Here is a 20778-nt window from a genome sequence, read left to right on the forward strand (position 1 = left end):
CACTACAGTCCGGACTGAATGGAGCGGCTGTGTTGTGAATGATTGCTGACACTCTTTTTGGTGCATTATGAGACTGATAGAGTAGAGTGCTTGGCTGTCTTTTCAGTCCTATAGATATGCATGGAGTAGCAGTGCGCATAGACCAAGCTCTATATTCAGTTCAATCCAAACGTAAGAAAATGGGCAGCTGAGGACCCTGGTACTCATGACCATTGGGGGTCCCAGCGGTGGCAGTGATCACACTTTTTATCACCTGTCCCGTGCATAGGTGATGTCTTTTGTGGTAAAATGTCTTTAAAGAGTATATGTGCCCACGCTGCGGAAAATGCGCGGATTTTGCCGCGGATTTCTCACGGAAAAGCCGCGGATTTTCCAGAAATCTGCAGCACAGCTACTCCCCAGCCATTTCTATAGCATTTGGGAAATGCTGTGCCCATGCTGCGGATTTTTCCGCAGCGGAAATCGTGCGGATTTTCGTGCGGAAAAATCTGCAGCATGTCAATTATTGTTGCAGATTTTCGTGCGGATTTTGCCTTTTCAATTGAATTAAAAAAAAAAAAAAAAAAAAAATCCGCATCAAATCCGCACCTATGAAAAGGTGCGGATTCCGGGGGAAAGCTGCGGATTTTGATGCAGAAAAATCCGCAGATACAGAGTCCCGTGGGCAAACTTGTCTCACAGTAAAACAAATATATACGCCTGTGTCATGTGGATGCATGGTGGCATTTTATTTTTAATTTTTTTTTTTTTTAATCCTGCTGGATGCAGAACAATAAACGTAGTAAAATGAGCCCTGGTGCCCAATTCTTCCCCCGGACACTAGTGCCGTTTTTAAAACCCTGGTTAGAAATCTGAAATTTGGCACAACACCAATCATGGCACAGCACTTTATGTCCAGGGGCGCTGAGCTATTGAATTAGACGCCCCCACCTAACTTATATTTATAGGCTTAACACCATAAAAGGGTTGTCTACTTTTGGACTGCTCATAGACTTCATATATCCAACCAGTCCACACATTGCCTTGCACTGACGTTCTCATTACAGTGTAAGGCTGCGTTCACACCTCCGGTTTTAGCAGAGCCGGCCAATCCGGCTCTAAAACCTATGCAACGGATGCGGTGACAAAACCGCATCCTTTGCATAAGTTTTTTACATGCGGCCCGTCCGGTTTTTGCCGCTTGCGGCACGCTACTAAGCATGCGCAGTGGAAAAAAACCTCATGCGGCATCCGGATGCGGTGTTTGCCGCAGGCCGCCGCATGCGGCGCCCATAGGCATGCATTGCAAATCGCACTGCATCAGCCGGATGCGGCGCGATGCGTTTTTTTTTGCCGGACAGAGAAACGTGCGAGGCAACGTTCCATCCGGCCGCTGCATCGGCTAATTCTGCCGCATGCGGCAAAAACCAGACGGAACGCAAACCCGTGCGGCACAATACGGCACTAATGTAAGTCTATGCAAAAAAACGCAACTGGCGGCAAAAAAAACTGGTTGTGTTTTTTCTGCACAGCACCGGATTGTGCCGCACAGGAAAAACCGGATGTGTGAAAGCAGCCTAAGCAACTTGCACAAGTTCGTTCAGCTGGGGGGGGGGGGGAGCCAGATGTCAGACACAGCCAGGCTTCCCACAGAGAAATGAAACCTTGTTTATTACCATGTATAGTTTCTCAATCTCTCCATCCAAAGCGCTGAACCAGAGTTTGTGATTGAGGCCTAAGCCACACGTCGAGAAAATCGGCGCGAGTTGAGTGCGATAAAACATTCCATGTGTCAGCGCACATGAACAATTATTTTGTCAGCCCTAATCGGACCGAGAAAACAATCCCAGCATACTGCGACTGTAATGCGAGTCTTGTTGCTCTCGCACCCATTCAAGTGAATGGGGTGAGAGAAAAATCGCACTGCACTCGCGGTACACTGGTGTACCGTGCGTGCAGAGCAAGAACCGCAATAGCCAGCTACGGAGGAGAGAGGGAGATAAATCCCTCCCTCCCCTCCTCCATGCCGACCCGCTACTCAGCAGCACTGGCCCACCCCTCCTGAGAGCATCCACCCCTCCTTGCAGCTGAGGTCCGCTCGCACAGTCGGACCGCAGTTGCAGGGACACTAGCATGACACTCGGCTCCTGCTGTGCTGCCAGCGTGAGCCAAGTGTCATGCGAGCATCGCAGTAGTGCCCCGTGTGGCTCCAGCCTAAGTATTAGGAAGCAGTAGCACTTACCATGCTTCCTTCTCTGGACCCAACAAAGATGTGAACATTAGATGTAGTGACAGCAGCTGAGGAGCAGATCATATATTCATAGTTATCCCCTCCCCCTGATAGAATTAGCATAAGTATTATACAAACGATTCACTTTGTCTCTTGCAGGACCTGTGTGAGGTCATACCCATGTGACCAGAAGGGGCGGGGCCTCAGCCAACAAAGCTGGATACCAGGTCACTTGGGTATGACCTCACACAGGTCCTGCAAGAGACAAAGTGAATCGTTTGTATAATACTTATGCTAATTCTATCAGGGGGAGGGGATAACTATGAATATATGTTTATAATAAAGTTTATAAACTTTACTTTCTTGGATTTCAAAACTTAAACATCCGAGCTGACCACTACAGGTATGTATAGTATTAGTCTGATAGTGTCAGTATAGCACTGGCTTTAGGTTATATCGGAAAATCCTGGTGATTGGTTCTCTTTAAAAGATAAGACAAGGGACCCAGGACCACCATCAAAGCCTAAAGTGCCCTAAGGTACTGTCCCCTACCTACCAACGGAGGTTTAGCTCCCTATGTAGCACGCAGTGGTGCCCCCATTCCACAACAGCTATCCCTTTGTGTCATTTTTCCTAGTAAAAACCAAAATAGGTGGCACAGGAACCAAGGTACGACAAAATGCTTAATGACAATAATCAATAATTGCACAAATGGATATGAAAATTTACTGCTATATGTAAAAGCTGAGGTTAGGCTTATAATACCCAAGGACTGGCTATCAGGAAGACAACCGATACAAAAGTAGGTATATCATATAGTCGGACCACTCAGCCAGTTCATGGACCCTGCTTTAAATAATTGGAATCTCATGCAGTATAGATGAACACTGGAAACATTATTGATATTGATAATAGGCAACCAATGACCAGTATTTCGCAACCAACATATAATAAGTGCTAATGATCAATAGATGACAGGTTGCTCCATATATATATTATCAGCCAATTGTGTATGCCTTGATGTGTCTCACCCCCTTTTTTCCTCGTAGCTTGGGAGTAACAGGCTCATCAGGAGGCTACAGGGTCAGATGAGATCACACATTGATGTCCAAAGATATATCGGGTATGGTCCATCACGAATAGCTCCCAAACAATTCCGCCAGCAGCATAGCAGTGGACCCAAATGGTTGTAGAGGGCCAGAATGTGAGCTTTCCCAGAGACGCTCGGATACTACCGTAGCTGTGTCAGACAGCGTGCACTGCTGCAGCAATGTATGTTTCCCCTTTTTAAAATAATTAAACGTATACTCGCCTCCGGTGCCCTCGCCGTTCCAGCAGTGTTGGCACTTGCTCTCCTGGGATGGCGTAACGGTGTTGTGTCATGTAATTCCTGCCATCAATCAATGGCCGCCTCACTCTCCCCGCCTTCAGACAAATTGCTGCTCTCTCTTTTCCTCCAGATTTATGCTATACGTCCGAAGGCAGGGAGAGTAAAGTGGCCACTGATTGATCGCAGGAATCATGTGACATAACACCATTACGTGATCCCGGGAGAGAAAGTGCTGATAATGCTGGAAAGGTTTCTGCATCGGAGGTGAGTATAAGTTTCATTATTTTAAAATAAGGGAAACATATGGACTGAGAAGGGGTTGTCTGAGTTGTGGACTACCCCTTTAAGTTAAAAAGAATGTGTCATAAGAAAATGTCCTTTAAAGGGAACCTGTCATGTCCCCTGTGCACCCAGTACCATGAGTAGTTCTGTGGATATTGCTATATTCCCTGCCTAACAGTCCCTTCATGTAGTAGCATACATGAACAGATCTTTATAAAAAGTATTCTAAAGACCGTTTATGAGATGCAAATTAGGCCTGTAACTAATTGCAGCAATGTTATTTCCCAGACTAGTCGGCCCATTAAGCAAGTTATCACGCCCCTGTAGGTGTGCTAAGATGCTTTACAACGAGTGTGTCAATGGCAGCGTGATACAAAGACACACGTGCACATGGTTTTGTACCAGGGGCGTAACTACCGCAGTCGTAGAGATCGCCACTGCGATCAGGCACGGCAGCTTAGGGGCCCGCTCTGCAGATCAGCAAGCAGCTCCTTTCTGTCAGACAGCTGTTCTGGCGCAGACCACGCAGCCGCTATATGACCCGATGCCACCGCTGACATAGGGCCCCCCTGCCCTGTGTCAGCGGCGGCAGCACCGGGCCCCCCTCCCCCGTCATCGCGCACAGCAACAATGAAGCGTGGAGTGGCCCGTGCAGCTCTACGCATCATCATCCTCCCCCCCCCACCCCGTAACTGCGCAGTGACATCACTCCTGTGCGACGGCTGTGCGCAGAGCGGGAGGACGCCGACGGCAACAGCAGGGTAACAGGAGAGAGGTAAGAACTTGTTTTTCTTTGTTTTTCTTTTTAAAAGTCAGTGCGTACACGGTGGCCAGGGGGGGGGGAGAGCGTCATTATACATGGAGCATGGGGGGGGCTGCCTGCATTATACATGGAGCATGGGGGGGCTGCCTGCATTATACATGGAGCATGGGGGGGCTGCCTGCATTATACCTGGAGCATGGGGGGCTGCCTGCCTTATACATGGAGCATGGGGGGCTGCCTGCCTTATACATGGAGCATGGGCGGCTGCCTGCCTTATACATGGAGCATGGGCGGCTGCCTGCCTTATACATGGAGCATGGGCGGCTGCCTGCCTTATACATGGAGCATGGGCGGCTGCCTGCCTTATACATGGAGCATGGGCGGCTGCCTGTATTATGCATGGAGCATGGGGGGCTGCCTGCCTTATACATGGAGCATGGGGGGGCTGCCTGTATTATGCATGGAGCATGGGGGGCTGCCTGCATTATACATGGAGCATGGGGGGCTGCCTGCATTATACATGGAGCATGGGGGGCTGCCTGCATTATACATGGAGCATGGGGGGCTGCCTGCATTATATATGGAGCATGGGGAGCTGCCTGCATTATACATGGAGCATGGGGGAGCTGTCTGTATTATACATGGAACATGGAGGATCTGCCTGCATTATGCATGGAGCATGAGGGGGGCTGCCTGTATTATATATGGAGCATTTGGGGGCTGCTTGCATTATACATGCCTTATACATGGAGCATGGGGGAGCTGCCTGTATTATACATGGAGCATGGGGGGGCTGCCTGCATTATACATGGAGCATGAGGGGAGATGCCTGCATTATACATGGAGCATGAGGGGGGCAGCCTGCATTATGCATTGAGCATGGGGGGCTGCCTGCATTATGCATTGAGCATGGGGGGCTGCCTGCATTATACATGGATCATGGGGGGCTGCCTGCCTTATACATGGAGCATGGGGGGCTGCCTGTATTATGCATGGAGCATGGGGGGACTGCATGTATTATACATGGAGCATGAGGGGGCTGCATTATACATGGAGCATTGGGGGGGGGCAGCATTATACATGGAGCATGGGGGGCTGCCTGCATTATACATGGAGCATGGGGGGCTGCATTATACATGGAGGACTATGGGGCTGCATAATAAACATGAAGGACACCTTATACATGGACTATAGAGGTGCATTATACATGGTCTAGAGGGCTACTTTATATATGGAGGTCTATGGGGATGCATTATACATGGAGGAGTATGAGGCTGAATAATACAATATTAAGGACACCTTATACATGGAATATAGGGGTGCATTATACATGGAGGATTATAGGGCTGCATAATACAATATGAAGTTTTATGGGGCTGCATTATAATACATATAGGACTATGGGGGCTACATTATATTATATGGAGGACTATGGAGGCTATGTTATACATGGACTACAGGGGTACATTATAAAACATGGAGGACTATGTGGTGCAGTATAATATATGGTGTACTATCGGGTGAATTATAATACATGGAGAACTCTTGGAAATGCATTATAATACATGGAGGACTATGGAGCTGCATTCTAATATATGAAGGGTTATGTGGGACCTGCTATACTATATTGAATGCTATGTGGGGGCCATTATAGTATTTGGAGAACTATATATGAGGGGGGACAAACATACAAGCAGGGGATAGGAACGTTTTGTGCTGAGGGAAAAAGGTTCTTTCCCTCAGCACCCAGCTTTCCCATGCTCTGCTATACATCATGTCTCAGCACCCAGCTTTCCCATGCTCTGATATAGGAAAGCTGGGGGCTGAGGGAAAGCTGTATAGCAGAGCATGGGGAAGCTGGGTGCCGAGGACAAGATGGCTATCAGAACATAGGAAAGCTGGGTGCTGTGGGTAAGAGCCAAATGTCAGTGTCATTATCCTGTACCCCGAGTGTCAGTGTTATTATCCCGTGCCCCATGTGTCGGTGTACATGGAGGGGGGCCCCAGGTCTGAACTTTGCACCAGGGCCCATCAAAGTCTAGTTACGCCACTGTTTTGTACCCCTCATTATTGAGCTTCTCTGACACTGGGTGTATGTGTCCCGGCTTCAGACATGATGAGAAGTCGTGTGCACTTCCAGTGATGTGCACTACTCTGAATTTCGGTGTGTGTCCCTGCTTCAGAGAGGCGTAGTGCACATGACTGTAAGTACGGACGACTTTCCATTATACACAATGAGCCTCTCTGAAGCCGGGACAGATACACCTGGATTCAGAAAAGTTCAGTGCTGAAGTGTACAAAGCCGCGCGAACACACAGCTTTGTATCGCGCTGCCGATGACGCTGGCTGTTGTAAAGCATGTTATCATGCCCACTTGGGTGACCAGTCTAGGAACTAACGCCCCTGCGATTAGTCACAGGCCTAATGAGCATCTCCTAAACAGACTTTAGAAATACTTTTTCTAAAGATTTTCTAAAGATCTCTTTATGTATGCTACTACATAAAGGGACCGTTAGGCAGAGATTATAGATATGCACAAAGGACTGCTCTTGGTTCTGGGTGCACAGGCGACCTGACAGGTTGCCTCTAATTCAGGTTTTGTGTTTGGTTGTAGTTATGCTACATGGTCTGGTGGCTGACCACCACCTATTCCATGCACGCCTGATCTTGGTTTGCAATATATTCCTCCTGTTGGTGGCTGTTCACATTCAGCCGCCTCACCCCTTTTTCCACAGGCAATGCTAATTAAGCACCATACTTGGATCTGATCCGCCTTGATTTATAGTTGCTTGTCTGGCACTGTGAAGGTCAGTTCTGATATAGTACCGGCGTGTGTGGCGTCTGCTGCACACGTTGGGACCTGGGCTGTCGTTTATCCGCAGTTGCCTCCTTTTGCAACATGGAAGCGGTTATATATACAGGTTACAGGTATGTGTGCTGCAATATGGTTCTGCTTTTAATCTATCTAGGATGCAGCAGGGCACATGAAATACATAATATAGAGTAGGACTCCCCTATCAAGATTTGTCGTGACGTGGCAGGGGTGGCTCAAAGAATTGATCAATTATTTGCTAAAAATCTCATTTTGTATTATAGTACAGTTGGAATAAATCTGTGTATTTGCACTTTTTATATGATGCATGCCACTCTCAGATCGTGCTGGCTCTCTTTTCTTTGTGTTAATGGAACCTGTCACCAGTTTTTTCGGTATTAAACCAAAAGTATCACCTTCTGCAACTCCTGAGCTGCATTCTATTCTGGGATGTATCAAGACAAGCATTGAATCTAGATCAAGAGAGGTAATTATTCCCCTACACTCTGCCCTGGTCAGACCACACCTGGAATACACAGTTCTGGGCGCCCCAAGTGAAGAAAGACATCGATACATTGGAGCAAGTCCAGAGAAGAGCAACCAAGATGGTAGAAGGTCTGCAAACCATGAAGAACGGCTAAAAGAACTAGGGATGTTTAGCTTGAAAAAGAGAAGGCGAGATGAGACTTAATAGCGGTCTAGAAATATCTTAGAGGTAGTACAAGTACAAGAAGCAATGGGATGAAACTTAAAGGAAGGAAATTCAGCTTAGACATTAAGAAAAACTTTCTGACAGTGAGGGCGGTCAGGGAGTGGAACAGGCTACAACGGGAGGTGGTGAGCTCTCCATCAATGGAAATCTTCACGCAGAAACTGGATAAACATATAGCTGGGATGATTTATTAAAGCCTGCACTTGCAGGGGGGTGGACCCGATGGCCTTGAGGTCGGTAATGTGCATGACCATAATCTCGCGCCTGCGGAAAGACCTCACCGGCTCACGCAACTATGTTTTTAACTCAGCCTGCCATGGGGCAGAGCGAACTGCACCTGCGTGAGCCAGGAATGACTGCACAGGTGCGAAATTTGGCAGAGCAACGTGGATGATGACAGTGGAGTGGAGTCATCATCCACGTCAATCATGAAAGGAGGACAGTGAACAATGCCAGAAGGCGGGATAGGAGCCGGAAATGAGCATGCCCATCTGACCCGAACAGGTCATTACGGTCAGATATTATAAAGTTGTTTCTGAGGTCTGCAAGGGGAGTCAGCAACAAGGTGCCCCTTCATAGAATGCAGCCCAGGAGCTGCAGAAGGGGATACTTGTGGTTTAATACCAAAAAATCTGGTGACAGGTTCCTTATTAAATTTTTTTTTTTTTAATTTTGTTTAGGCAATGGTTTTTATCCATAGTACATTCTTTATTAAAATAGAAGTTATGCAAGTTTACTTTTACATTGGTCATTGAGACTGTTTTAGGCTACTTTCACACATCAGGTTTGAGCACTGCGGCTCAATCCGGCTGTGAAACCTATGCAACGGATGCGGCGAAAACACTGCATCCTTTGCATAAGTTTTTACATGCGGCCCGTCCGTTTTTTTCCGGTTGCGGCACGCTACTGAGCATGCGCAGTGGAAAAAACCACATGCGGCGGCCGGATGCGTTTTTTTCTGCATCGCGCCGCATCCGGCGTCCATAGGCATGCATTGAAAAATGCGCCACAGCGGCGCGATGCGTTTTTTTTGCCGGAGCAAAAAACGTTGCAGGCAACGTTCCATCCGGCCGCGGCATCGGCTAAATCTGCCGCATGCGGCAAAAACCGGACCGAACGCAAGCCCATGCGGCACAATACGGCACTAATGTAAGTCTATGCAAAAAAGACCGCAACCGGCGGCAAAAAAAACGGTTGCGGTTTTTCTGCAGAGCGCTGTATTGTGCCGCAGAGCAAAAACCGGATGTGTGAAAGTACCCTTAAACTCACATTTCATATTGTTTCAGGAAACAGTGCATGTACATAGCCAAGAGGGTCAGTCCCCAACCCTATCTTTTGTACTGAAGTGTCTAATAAGCCTGTTGAAAGGTCATTATTAAGTGTGTGTGTGGGGGGGGGGGGGGGCAGCTGTGAGATCTTGTATTGTGATTGGTGGAGTCTGTTTTCAGCTGTGTATAGAGGTATACCTGTCATTGTAATCCTGCCTCTGATGATATTGAAACTGTTGTAAACAGTATGAAAATTATAAGATTACTTTTTTTTTGTGGTATGAAAATTTAAAAAATGGAAAAAAACCCCATAAAATACATATTACACAAACCTGATTAATAGGTCATTGTCTGACGCCACATTAGTGCCAATTGCGATTCTTCATTGCCTTTATGCCTTTTTTTGTTCATGCAGCTTTGTGTGTTTTGCATATTTTTTTTGCACCCAGTTGATTATTGTATTTGTGCCTTTCTTGCAGTCTATTTTATATGTGATATAAGCTCACATGTTTTTTCTTTTTTGGCACTTTGTGGGCAGAGGTTAATGATTCTAGATGTTTTCAGAAGATTCATCAATTGTGACTTTTTAAAAAGTATCAAACTTTGGCAGAACTCTACTTCAGTCGTACCCTATGTAGTTTTATGCAGGTTTTGTTTTAGAAAAAAAAAAATCTCATCTTTTACGACATTTTGAAAAAGGTGGGACATTTTTTGCTCAATAAGCTCTAAAATGGTTAAAGCACCTCTGGAGCATACAGTATTTATTTCAGTGCTGGAGTGGTGCTTTAAATCTATATCACTCATCCTACTAAATCATACTCATCCTCCAGCGTCTTCACCATTTTTCAGTGTTGTTACGCTTTTTGTAACCGCAATGTCTGACTGACCGGTAGTCAGATGTTACATCTCAAGCTCTGGAGAGCTTGAATGAGGCTGCCATAGAGTTGCATTGAGTTGTGACCTCCAATGTGCTCCATGAAGCACTGGAGCTGCCGGCAGATCACAATTTGCTGGAAATCGATCAAAGCACTGCTGGAAAAAAAAAATGGCGTAAGAGTGAGTGTAAGACTTGGAGCAGGGCAGTTACATTTAGGCCGGGGCCACACAGGGCACTAGTGCGATCCTCGCATGACACTTGGCTCACGCTGGCAGCACAGCAGGAGCCGAGTGTCATGCGAGTATCACTGCGACTGAGGTCCAGACATGCGATCGGACCTCAGCTGCGGGGGGCGGGCCAGCGCTGAGGAGGGGCTGGCCAGTACTGAGGAGGGGCGGGCCGGCGCTAAGGAGGGAAGGGAGGGATTTATCTCCCTCTCTCCCCTGTAGCCGGCTATTGCCATTCTCGCCCTGCACTCGCAGTACACCGGTGTACTGCGAGTGCAGTGCGATTTTTCTCTCGCCCGTTAGACTTGAATGGGTGCGAGAGAAATCAGGATCGCATTACAGTCGCAGCATGCTGCGATTGTTTTCTCGGTCCGATTAGGACTGAGAAAATAATCGATCATGTGCGCTGACACACAGAGTAATATTGGTCCGAGTGGAATGTGATGTTTTATCGCACTCCACTCGCACCGATTTTCATGCCGTGTGTTTTAGGCCTTAAATCTCCATTCCAGCCATCAAATTAAAAATAAACACTGGAGGGATGCTTCAATGAAGGAAAGAAGCCCTTATATTGACTTTGCACCAAATTCTTAAACCACGTGTGCCATTTCGATGAGTTTGGCGCATTAATCTTCAGTGAATTTCACAAGACAAAAAGAAAAGTGACTTAGCCTATATTCACACGCGGCATCTTTTTTGTCAGTGCATCTTGAGTGCAACTTAAAATGCACCAAAAACGCTATACGTTTTTACTGCATTTTGCTCAATGCATTTTTTAAGTCAACTCTAATGGCTGGAAGGTCTTAAAAACGCGGTAAAAACAAAAAAAAGAATTGCCATGCTGCATCTTGAAAAACACAGCCAAGATGCAGCCAACAAAAGATGGCCAGTGCGGACAGCAATATCGAAACTTCATAGACTGTGCTGTGAGAAGAAAATGCATGCATCTTTGTGACCTCAAAAATGCAGCAAAAGATGCAGTGAGGAATCTGGGCCATACCTTTTTTTTTTTTTTCCCCAAAAAAGTTCTGTCAGCTAAAAATCAGATTGTGGGAGCTATCCTGCTGATATTTTCCTTTCTTCAGTCATACGATATATGTGAAATATTACATGGCGGCTATTAAAGAACTTGTCCAGTTACCAAAACTGATTTTTTTTCTCTCATAAATCTTGCTAATATGTGCCTCTCCACACATCTATTATGTTTTTTCAGCAATATTACCTTTTATTGTGCACTAGCAGCACATCCTCATTGCTGGATCTAGCTCTGCTGGGGTTAATCTCTCTTCTGACTACCTGGGTTCAGTTACTACAACTTCCATAATTCTTTGTGGCTCTAGGGCTGTATCTAACGTATCTAACACACCCACTCAGCTCTCCTCTCCACCCAAAGACTCCTCCCTGCCTCTTCCCAGTGTGGATGCACTGAGAGCAATCACACAGAGACAGCAGAAGCTCGCAGCTCTGCACAACCAGGGGAAGAAAGCGTCTATCTTCTGCTTGTTCTCATATAGTTCATAGTCTGTGTGTGTGTGGTGTGTGTGTGTGTGTGTGTGTGTGTGTACAGAAATTATGATTATTAGCCGGCGCAACATGTGAAAAAAATAATTGGGGAAAAAAAAATGAAGGGGTGATCAGATTGCTTTTTCCCTCTTGCATAGTCTCTGTGTGTCGTCCGTATCATTCGTGTGGCATGCATTTTGCAGGCTACTTTCACATCAGCGGTTTTTTGCCTGTAGGCAAAAAAACCGCAAACCACATATGACCGGATCCTGTGGATTAAATGTGCAGCGCATGCAACCGTTATTTTACCGGATCCTTCTGCAGCGGGAAACAGAATTTATCGGCCGGCACTCGAGTCAGCTGACTCCTGATTTCACAGCCTGCACACGCTGCGATGGATGCAGGTTAACAGAAGTCACTGCCTGCTGCCGATCACATGTGACCGTGTGCGGGTTGTGTGGTCAGGAGTTCAGCTGAGTTCAGATCAGCTGACTCCAGTGTCGGCCGATCAGGCTGGGGCCCCACGGGGATTACTGCGATCCCCTCGCATGACACTCTGCTCATGCTGGCAGTACAGCAGAGCTGAGTGTCATGCATGTGTCCCTGCGACTGAGGTCCGACTGTGCGAGCGGACCTTAGCTGGGGGGCGGGGCGGTCTGGAACTCAGGAGGGGCGGGCCAGCGCTGCGGAGGGGCGGGCGGACCGGCACTGAGGAGGGGAGGGAGGGATTTATCTCCCTCTCTCCTCCGTAGTCGGCTATTGCGATTCTCGCTCTGATTTTTCCCTCGCCCTATAGACTTGAATGGGTGCGAGAGAAAGTGTCTCGCATTACAATTGCAGCATGCTGCGATTGATTTCTCGGTCCGACTAGGGCTGAGAAAATAATCGCTCATGTGCGCTGATACACAGGCTAATATTGGTCCGAATGGAATGCATAGTTACATATAGTTACTTAGGTTGAAAATGCGATGTTTTATCGCACTCCCACTCGGACCGATTTTCACGCCGTGTGGCTTAGGCCTTACTTGTTCTGTGTCCCCCTGCATCCATCGCAGCGTGTGCGGGCTGGAGTTCAGATCAGCTGACTCCAGTGCTGGACTGAACTCAGGTGACCTCAAAGCCCGCACACGTTGCGATGGATGCAGGGGGACACAGAGCAAGTAATCGACAGACACTGGAGTCATCTGATTACTTGTTCTGCTGGCGCTGTGGGCATGAGTGAGCAGTAAAATGCTCTGGTGCTCGATGGGCAAAGCGCGAGAGAGAGAGCGCGAGGGAAAAGAGAGAGGGGGAAAAGAGAGAGGTGGGGAGAAGAGGGGGGGAGAGAGAGAGAAAAGAGAGAAGGAAAAGAGAGGGGGAGAAAGGAGGAGGAGAGAGGTGCTCTGTCACCAACTTGTTCCACTCTGTGACTTGTGGTGCAGGTGACAGAGTGGACACAGTTGGTCCCATGCAGCAGGACAGGTGACAGAGCAGAGCGGTGACATGCTCTGCTCTGACACATGCAGTGCTGCATGTCACCAGCTTGCCAGTGTCTTGCTGCGTCCTGTAGTGCTGGTGGGTGTACATGATCACACCGCCTGTTCTCCTGACATCGGAGCAGAGCGGGCGGATGGAGAGTGAGATCAGATACTTACGTGACAGGGGGGTTTCAGCTGAAGAACACCCCCCCCTTCCCCTGTACTCCACACTGGCGCCCCGTGCCTCACCAATCTGCCAGACGCTCAGCCCTCTTCACCGCTCCACACTGGCGCCCTCCAGATCCTCCCCTTGATGCTGGGCTGTGACGTGCGGTAGTCACCGCCCACAGCCCTGTCAATCAGTATGAGTGGCGCCAGCATCCTCTGACGTACCCGTCCAGTTTGAGAGCCCGGAAATTGTCGGGATGTAAGAGGACACTAGCGGCCGCAGCACCAGTGGGTCATGTGACCAGCACTGAGCGTGCAGGATAGCGCCGTTCAGTGCCAGAAGTGCAAATAGAGGCCAATGAAGAAAACACCTAAAATGGTAAGTTACACTCATAGAGAAAATAAAAAAATGGGTGAACCACCCCTTTAAGATAGACCTGCTCCTGACATTGCCCGTGGAAGTTCAGTTCGGAGGATACAGTAGAACTTTAGATAAAGTTCGTTTTGTGAACCTGACTTAACCCGATCCTCAATGAAAATCAGTAATTGGCAGAACCCTTCCGGGAGAGAGTATGCCGGGTTTTTCATATTATTATTATTATTTTTTTCTTTTTGTATGCATACTACATCCGATCACACTGCCATTAACCCCAGTGCGATCTGTTCAAACACTGCACGTGGATCGCACAGGGCTGAGTATCACTCATACCCAAGCACAGCGCTGCTCACTTGAGTGGTTTGTACTCGTAATTCTCTTGAACTTCGAACCTGAACTCTGTTTTTTTTTCTTTTTTTTTCTGTGTTCAAACTTGAACATTGAACTTCAGGTTCACTCATCTCTACTGTTAACCCCTTTACCAGTTGCCTATCTCCAGTTACCGCGAGCTCCAGCGGGGAGCCCACAGTAATCTCCGCACAGCAGACATGTGGGGCTAACAGGCGTAGGTGGATCGGAGAGCCGTCCGCACCTGTTAACCCTTTAGATCGCACTGTCAAACACTGACAGGGCGATTTAACCCCTTCACGACCGCGGGCAGTAAAGTTACATCCTATTTTAACGTGACTTAACGACCAGGGACATAACTTTACTGCCTAAAGTTCATTTGATTGCTGTGGCCATAGCAACGGCTTTCAAATGATGTCCCCTGCTGTTTCTTACAGCAGGGGACTTTTGCTTGTACCCAGGGGGAATTGCATCGCCACTCCCCATCGATGATCGTTGTGATAGGCTGTTCAAATCAGAACCGCCAACCACATCGTTCGCACTGATTTTGGCTAAAACAATGCCTGAATCAGTTGAATACTGTGAGATCCTGTTATGAGGCGCCGCAGCAGCTACAGCAGATCATAGCTGGAGCTCTAACATGTCGCCCCCAGCCCCTGCAGCACTGATTGGAGCGATCGTGCTATGACGCGCAATCGCTCCATTCAGTGTACAGTGGGGCTGTCTGATCTGCAGGTGACCGCCCTCTCCAGGCCTGTGCTGGTCTGGGGAGCCTCCCCCAACATGTCTGCAGCGTGCAACCGGCTGGCACTTGTACTACCACGCCGCCGCTGCTGCTGCTGCTGCCACCGTCCGATCGCCTGCTCCATGTGAGTATTGCTCCCCCTGATGGCCCCTGCGCGCTCCCGTGATGGCCCCTGCGTGCTCCCGTGATGGCTCCTGCCCGTACCCCCCCACAATCTGAATCCCCACGCCCTGATCTGCCCCCCGACATCCCGATCTGCTCCCCCCGTGATCTGCCTACCTCCCCCGTGATCTCTATTCTGCTTCTGCAGCTCCTTCTCCGGTCTCCCCCTTCCCCTCCCCATCTGCTCTCCCTCCAATGTCCTTTTACCTGCCTTCACCGGGTCGTCCGAGGTCTTCACTGGGTCGTCCGAGGTCTTCACTGGCCCAATCAAATCTGTCTCCATCGCTGGGTCCTTCCTGGGTGTTCTGATAAGCTATCCAACCTCCTGCCTGCTGCTCCTGTAAAGCTGTTCATCTCGCTGCCTTGTATTCCTCCTGCAGTTCCTCTGGTCAGTGATCCTCCTGCTAATCCTCTGGGTCCTGTGAGTATAACTTTTTTTTTTTTTCTTTCTGTATCCCCTGTCCATTTTTATACCTCATCCGTCTGTGCAACCCGCCGAGCGCTGATGAGGGATGCAGATAACGGATCTGCATCCGTGGTCAATTTTCCGTGGGACTTTTTTTTTTTCCGTATGCCCGACGCTTTTTGTTTCCATCAGCGCTCGGCGGGACGCAAGGGCGGATCAGGGATGCAGCTAACGTATCTGCATTCATGGTCAATTTTCGGCGGGACTTTTTTTTTTTGTTTGTTCGTATTTTGCGTCGTTTTTTTGCATCTCATCTGTGTGTGCGTCCTGCAGTGGCCGAGCGCTGATCAGGGATGCAGATAACGGATCGGCATCCGTGGTCAATTTTTGGCGTGACTTTTTTCCGTATCCCCGACGCTTTTTGTATCACATCCATCCGTGCATCCCACCGAGCGCTGATCAGGGATGCAAATAGCGTATCTGCATCCATGGTCAATTTTCGACGGGACTTTTTTTTTTTTTCTTCTTGTCCGTATCTTGCATTGTTTTTTTTTTTTTTGCACCTCATCCGTGTGTTCGTCCTGCAGCGGCCGAGCGCTGATCAGGGATGCACATAACGGATCGGCATCCCTGCTCAATTTTTGGCGTGACTTTTTTTTTCCGTATTCCTGATGCTTTCTGTATCTCACCGACCGTGCGTCCTGCAGCGGCCGATCATTGCACTGCGTTTGAAAAGTCGAATGGCGTTCCTTCTCTTCAAAGTCCTGCCATGCGCCCAAACAATTACTTTCCACCACATATGAGGTATCTGCGTACTCGGGAAAAATTGCACAATAAATTTTATGGTGCATTTTTTCCTGGTACCGTTGTAAGAAAAAAAAAAAAAGCTACCTGGTTGAAGCAAAAATTTTGTGGTAAAAAAAAAAATGTTCACGGTTCAACGTTATCAACTTCTGTGGAGCCCCTGGGGGTACAAGGGGCTCACCAAACATCTAGATAAATTCCTTGAGGGGTCTAGTTCCAAAATGGGGTCATTTGTGGGGGAGCTCTACTGTTTAGGCACCATAGGGGTCTCCAAACGTGAGATGGCGTCCGCTAATGATTCCAACCAATTTTGCTGTCAAATGGTGCTCCTTCTCTCCTGAGCCCCGCCATGCGCCCAAACATTTACTTTCCACCACATATGAGGTATCTGTGTACTCAGGAGAAATTGAAAAATACGTTTTATGGTGCATTTTTTCCTGATACCCTTGTAAAAAAAAAAAAAGCTACCTGGTTCAATTTACAGTTTTCTGGAAAAAAAAACCAACAAATTGTATTCGTGGCTCAACATTATCAACTTCTGTGGAGCCCCTTGGGGCTCACTAAACATTTAGATAAATTCCTTGAGGGGTCTAGTTTCCAAAAAGGGGTCACTTGTGGGGGAGCTCCATTGTTTAGGCACCTCAGGGGGTCTCCAAATGCAACATTACGTCAGCTAATGATTCCAACCAATTTTGCTGTCAAATAGCGCTCGTTCTCTTCTGAGCCTCGCCATGCGCCCAAACAATTACTTTCCACCACATATGAGGTATCCTCGTACTCAGGAAAAAATGCACGATAAATTTTATGGTGCATTTTTTCCTGATACCCTTGTGAAATAAAAAGCTACCTAGTTGAAGCAACAGTTTTGTGGTAAAAAAAATTTTTTTTTTCTTTTCACGGCTCAACGTTATAAACTTCCGTGAAGCCCCCAGGGGTTCAAAGTGCTCACCAAACATCTAGAAAAATTATTTGAGGTTTCTATTTTCCAAAATGGGGTCACTTGTGGGGGAGCTCCATTGTTTAGGCACCTCAGGGGGTCTTCAAACCCATCATGGCGTCCGCTAATGAGTGCAGCTAATTTTGCGTTCAAAAATTCAAATGGCTCTCCTTTCCTTCCAACCTCTGCCGTGCGCCCAAACAATTGATTTTTACCACGTATGGGGTATCAGCGTACTCTTTTCTCCCTTGTGAAAAAGAAAATTTTATGGCTAAAGTAACATTTTTGTGTTAAAAAAGTAAAGTTTTCATTTTTTCCTTCAACATTGCTTTGGTTCCTGTGAAGCACCTAAAGGGTTAATACATTTCTTGGATGTGGTTTTGCGCAGTGTGAGGGGTGCAGTTTTTAGAATGGGGTCACTTTTGGGTATTTTCTGTCACCTAGGCCTCTCAAAGTCACTTCAAATGTGATGTGGTCCCATTTTTTTAAACAATTTTTTTTTTTTGTTAGGAAGTTAGAAGGGGTCAAAGTTCATCAGCAATTTCTCATTTTTCCAACAAAATTTACAAAATAGTTTTGTTGGAAAAATGAGAAATTGCTGATGAACTTTGACCCCTTCTAACTTCGTAACTAAAACAAAAATTGTTTCAAAAATTGCGCTGATGTAAAGTAGACATGTGGCAAATTTTATTTCGTAACTTTTTTGTGTGATATATCTCTCAGATTTGTAAGCATAAATTTTCAAAGTTTGAAAATTGCAAAATTTTCTAAATTTTCACAAATAAACGCAAAAAATATTGGCCTAAATTTATCACTGACATGAAGTACAATATGTCACGAAAAAACATCTCAGAATCGCCAGGATCCGTTGAAGTGTTCCAGAGTTATAACCTGTCAAAGTGACACTGGTCAGAATTGCAAAAAATGGCCGGGTCATTAGGGTGTTTTAGTGGCCGGGGGTGAAGGGGTCAAATGGCCACAGCAGCAATCGAGCTGTTCCCTGCCGCCATCGGTGGCCCTGTGATGCGATCACAGGGCGCCAATGTGTTGTCATGGTAGCGCGGGGTCAAATGATGACCCCTGATGCTGCCATGACTCATTTCCTATGAGAGCCGACAGAGCGCTAGCACTCACAGGAAGTCTGCATTTCTGCTGATCAGAGTGATGCTGCTCTGATCAGCAGAAATGCACAGGTAATTGGACTGATAAAAATGTAAAAAAATGTTTTTAATAAATAGGAAAAAAATAAAAATAAATAAAAGTTCATATAGAATAGAAAAAGCACACATTTGGTATCGCCGCATTCAGAAATGTTCAATCAAAATATAAAATCAATTAATCTGATCAGTACACGCCGTTGTGAGAAAAAAAAATTCTCAACGCCAACATAACTTTTTTTGGTCACCGCTAAATTTATAAAAAAATGCAATTACAGGCGATCAAAACGTAGCAACTGCACAAAGATTGTATCATTAAAAACGCCATCTCAAGACGCAAAAAATAAGCCATCACTGAGCCCCAGATCCTGAAAAATGAGAACGCTATGTGCTCGGAAAATGGCGCCAAAAGCGGTATTTTTCTTTGGACAAACTTCTGTATTTTTTTTTCACCACTTAGATAAAAGTATACATGTTTTCTATCTACGAACTCATATCGACCTAAAGCATCATACTGACACATCAGTTTTACCATATTGTGAACACTGAATAAAATACCCCCACAACAATTGTGCAGCTGCACTTTTTTTTGCAATTTCACGATACGGAATTTTTTTCCCTTTTTTCCGTATACTATATAGAAAAACTAATGGTTTCATTCAAAAGTACAGCTTGTCTTGCAAAAAATATATGGCAATATTAATGGAAAAATAAAAAAGTTATGGCTCTCGGAAGAAGGAGGAAAAATGATAAATGGAAAATCACCCAGGGATGAAGGGGTTAAATTCATTTATAACTATGGCCAAGATTAATCACTTCAGAATATGAGTGAAAAAAAAATCTTCATTATGTTCATCCATTGTTATGAAACACTTGCAGTTGTTTGTGTTTTTGTCACTAGTGGATATTCCGCCCAGTCACATTGCTCTTTCTGTCCTCCAGGATGGATACCTGTACATAGCTGGAAGAACCCGCACAGAGGCATTCACAATGGTAATTCATGTCACTATCCACCTTTGGGTTATAAGCAGTTGTTTTTGACGTCCGACTTATTTTCCTTATTTTGCTGCTAGATTCGCATAGCCGCTTTAAACGCGACCTCAGCTGTAGAAGGAGAACATGAAGAAACGTTTAAGAGCCACAAAACACAGACCAAAGAGGCGCAGGTAAGTGGAGCCATGTCATTGAGGTTGCAATTGTTCTCGTACATGGAGTATCATTGGTTTTCCTTTGCAGGAAGCTGAGGCATTCGCACTTTATCACAAGGCATTGGACCTACAGAAGCTTGACCGCTATGACGAGTCCTCCCAGGCCTATCACCAGCTGCTGGATACTCGTCTTCTGCAGGAAGTAAGTGAGATGATTTATCGTCTGTCTCTGTATATTATAGTTACTTAGGTTGAAAAAAACCTAAGGGCGGCTTTGCACGTTGCAACATCGCACATGCGATGTCGGTGGGGTCAAATCGAAAGTGACGCACATCCGGCGTCACTTTCGACATCGTTGTGTGTAAATCCTAGATGATACGATTAACGAGCGCAAAAGCGTCATTATCGTATCATCGGTGCAGGCTCCGACTTTTCCATAATTATGCTGCCGCGACAAGTACGATGCTGTTCCTCGTTCCTGCGGCAGCACACATCGCTGTGTGTAAAGCCGCAGGAGCGAGGAACATCACCTTACCTGCCGCCAGCGGCTCTACGGAAGGAAGGAGGTGGGCGGGATGTTTACATCCTGCTCATTTCCGCCCCTCTGCTTCTATTGGCCGCCTGCCGTGTGACGTCGCTATGACGCCGCACGACCCGCCCCCTTAGGAAGGAGGCGGGTTGCCGGCCAGAGCGACGGTCGCAGGGCAGGTGAGTGCATGTGAAGCTGGCATAGCGATAATTTTCACTACGCCAGCTATCACAAGATATCGTACCTGCGACGGGGGCGGGGACTATCGCGTGCGACATCGCAGCATCGGCTTGCGATGTTGCAACGTGCAAAGCCCGCCTAAGTCCATCTAGTTATTAGTCATATTATTATGTTTGTGTTTGTTGGATGAGGCATGCCTATGGCAAACCTAGCATGAGGATCAGCTTCATGTGACCATGTGATCATGGTTACATAAACTTCATTCTCATTCACTAGGGGAAAAATGTTAGCAGGATCCATGTGGAAATCCACCTAAAGGGAACCCGTCAGCAGGTTTTTCAGTATTGAACCAAAAGTATCACCTTCTGCAGCTCCTGG

General features: G+C 46.9%; 1 protein-coding gene across 9 annotated transcripts in view; it reads left to right on the top strand.

Annotated features, from left to right (window-relative positions):
- The window catches only part of CABIN1 (calcineurin binding protein 1), a 356172-nt gene that overhangs the window by 22356 nt on the left and 313038 nt on the right, over nucleotides 1–20778 (top strand). For 8 of the 9 annotated variants that reach the window (XM_075321598.1, XM_075321591.1, XM_075321647.1 and 5 more), the window contains exons 2-4: nucleotides 19486–19536; nucleotides 19617–19709; nucleotides 19780–19893. In XM_075321598.1, the coding sequence (XP_075177713.1) occupies nucleotides 19534–19536; nucleotides 19617–19709; nucleotides 19780–19893 (210 nt within the window). In that variant the 5' untranslated portion in view covers nucleotides 19486–19533. Of the gene's footprint in view, nucleotides 1–3727; nucleotides 3804–19485; nucleotides 19537–19616; nucleotides 19710–19779; nucleotides 19894–20778 lie in introns of those variants that run through there. The other variant, XM_075321606.1, reaches the window with a different exon arrangement.

The sequence above is a fragment of the Anomaloglossus baeobatrachus genome, chromosome 1 (genome assembly GCF_048569485.1).
Source record: "Anomaloglossus baeobatrachus isolate aAnoBae1 chromosome 1, aAnoBae1.hap1, whole genome shotgun sequence".
Lineage (NCBI taxonomy): Eukaryota > Metazoa > Chordata > Amphibia > Anura > Aromobatidae > Anomaloglossus > Anomaloglossus baeobatrachus.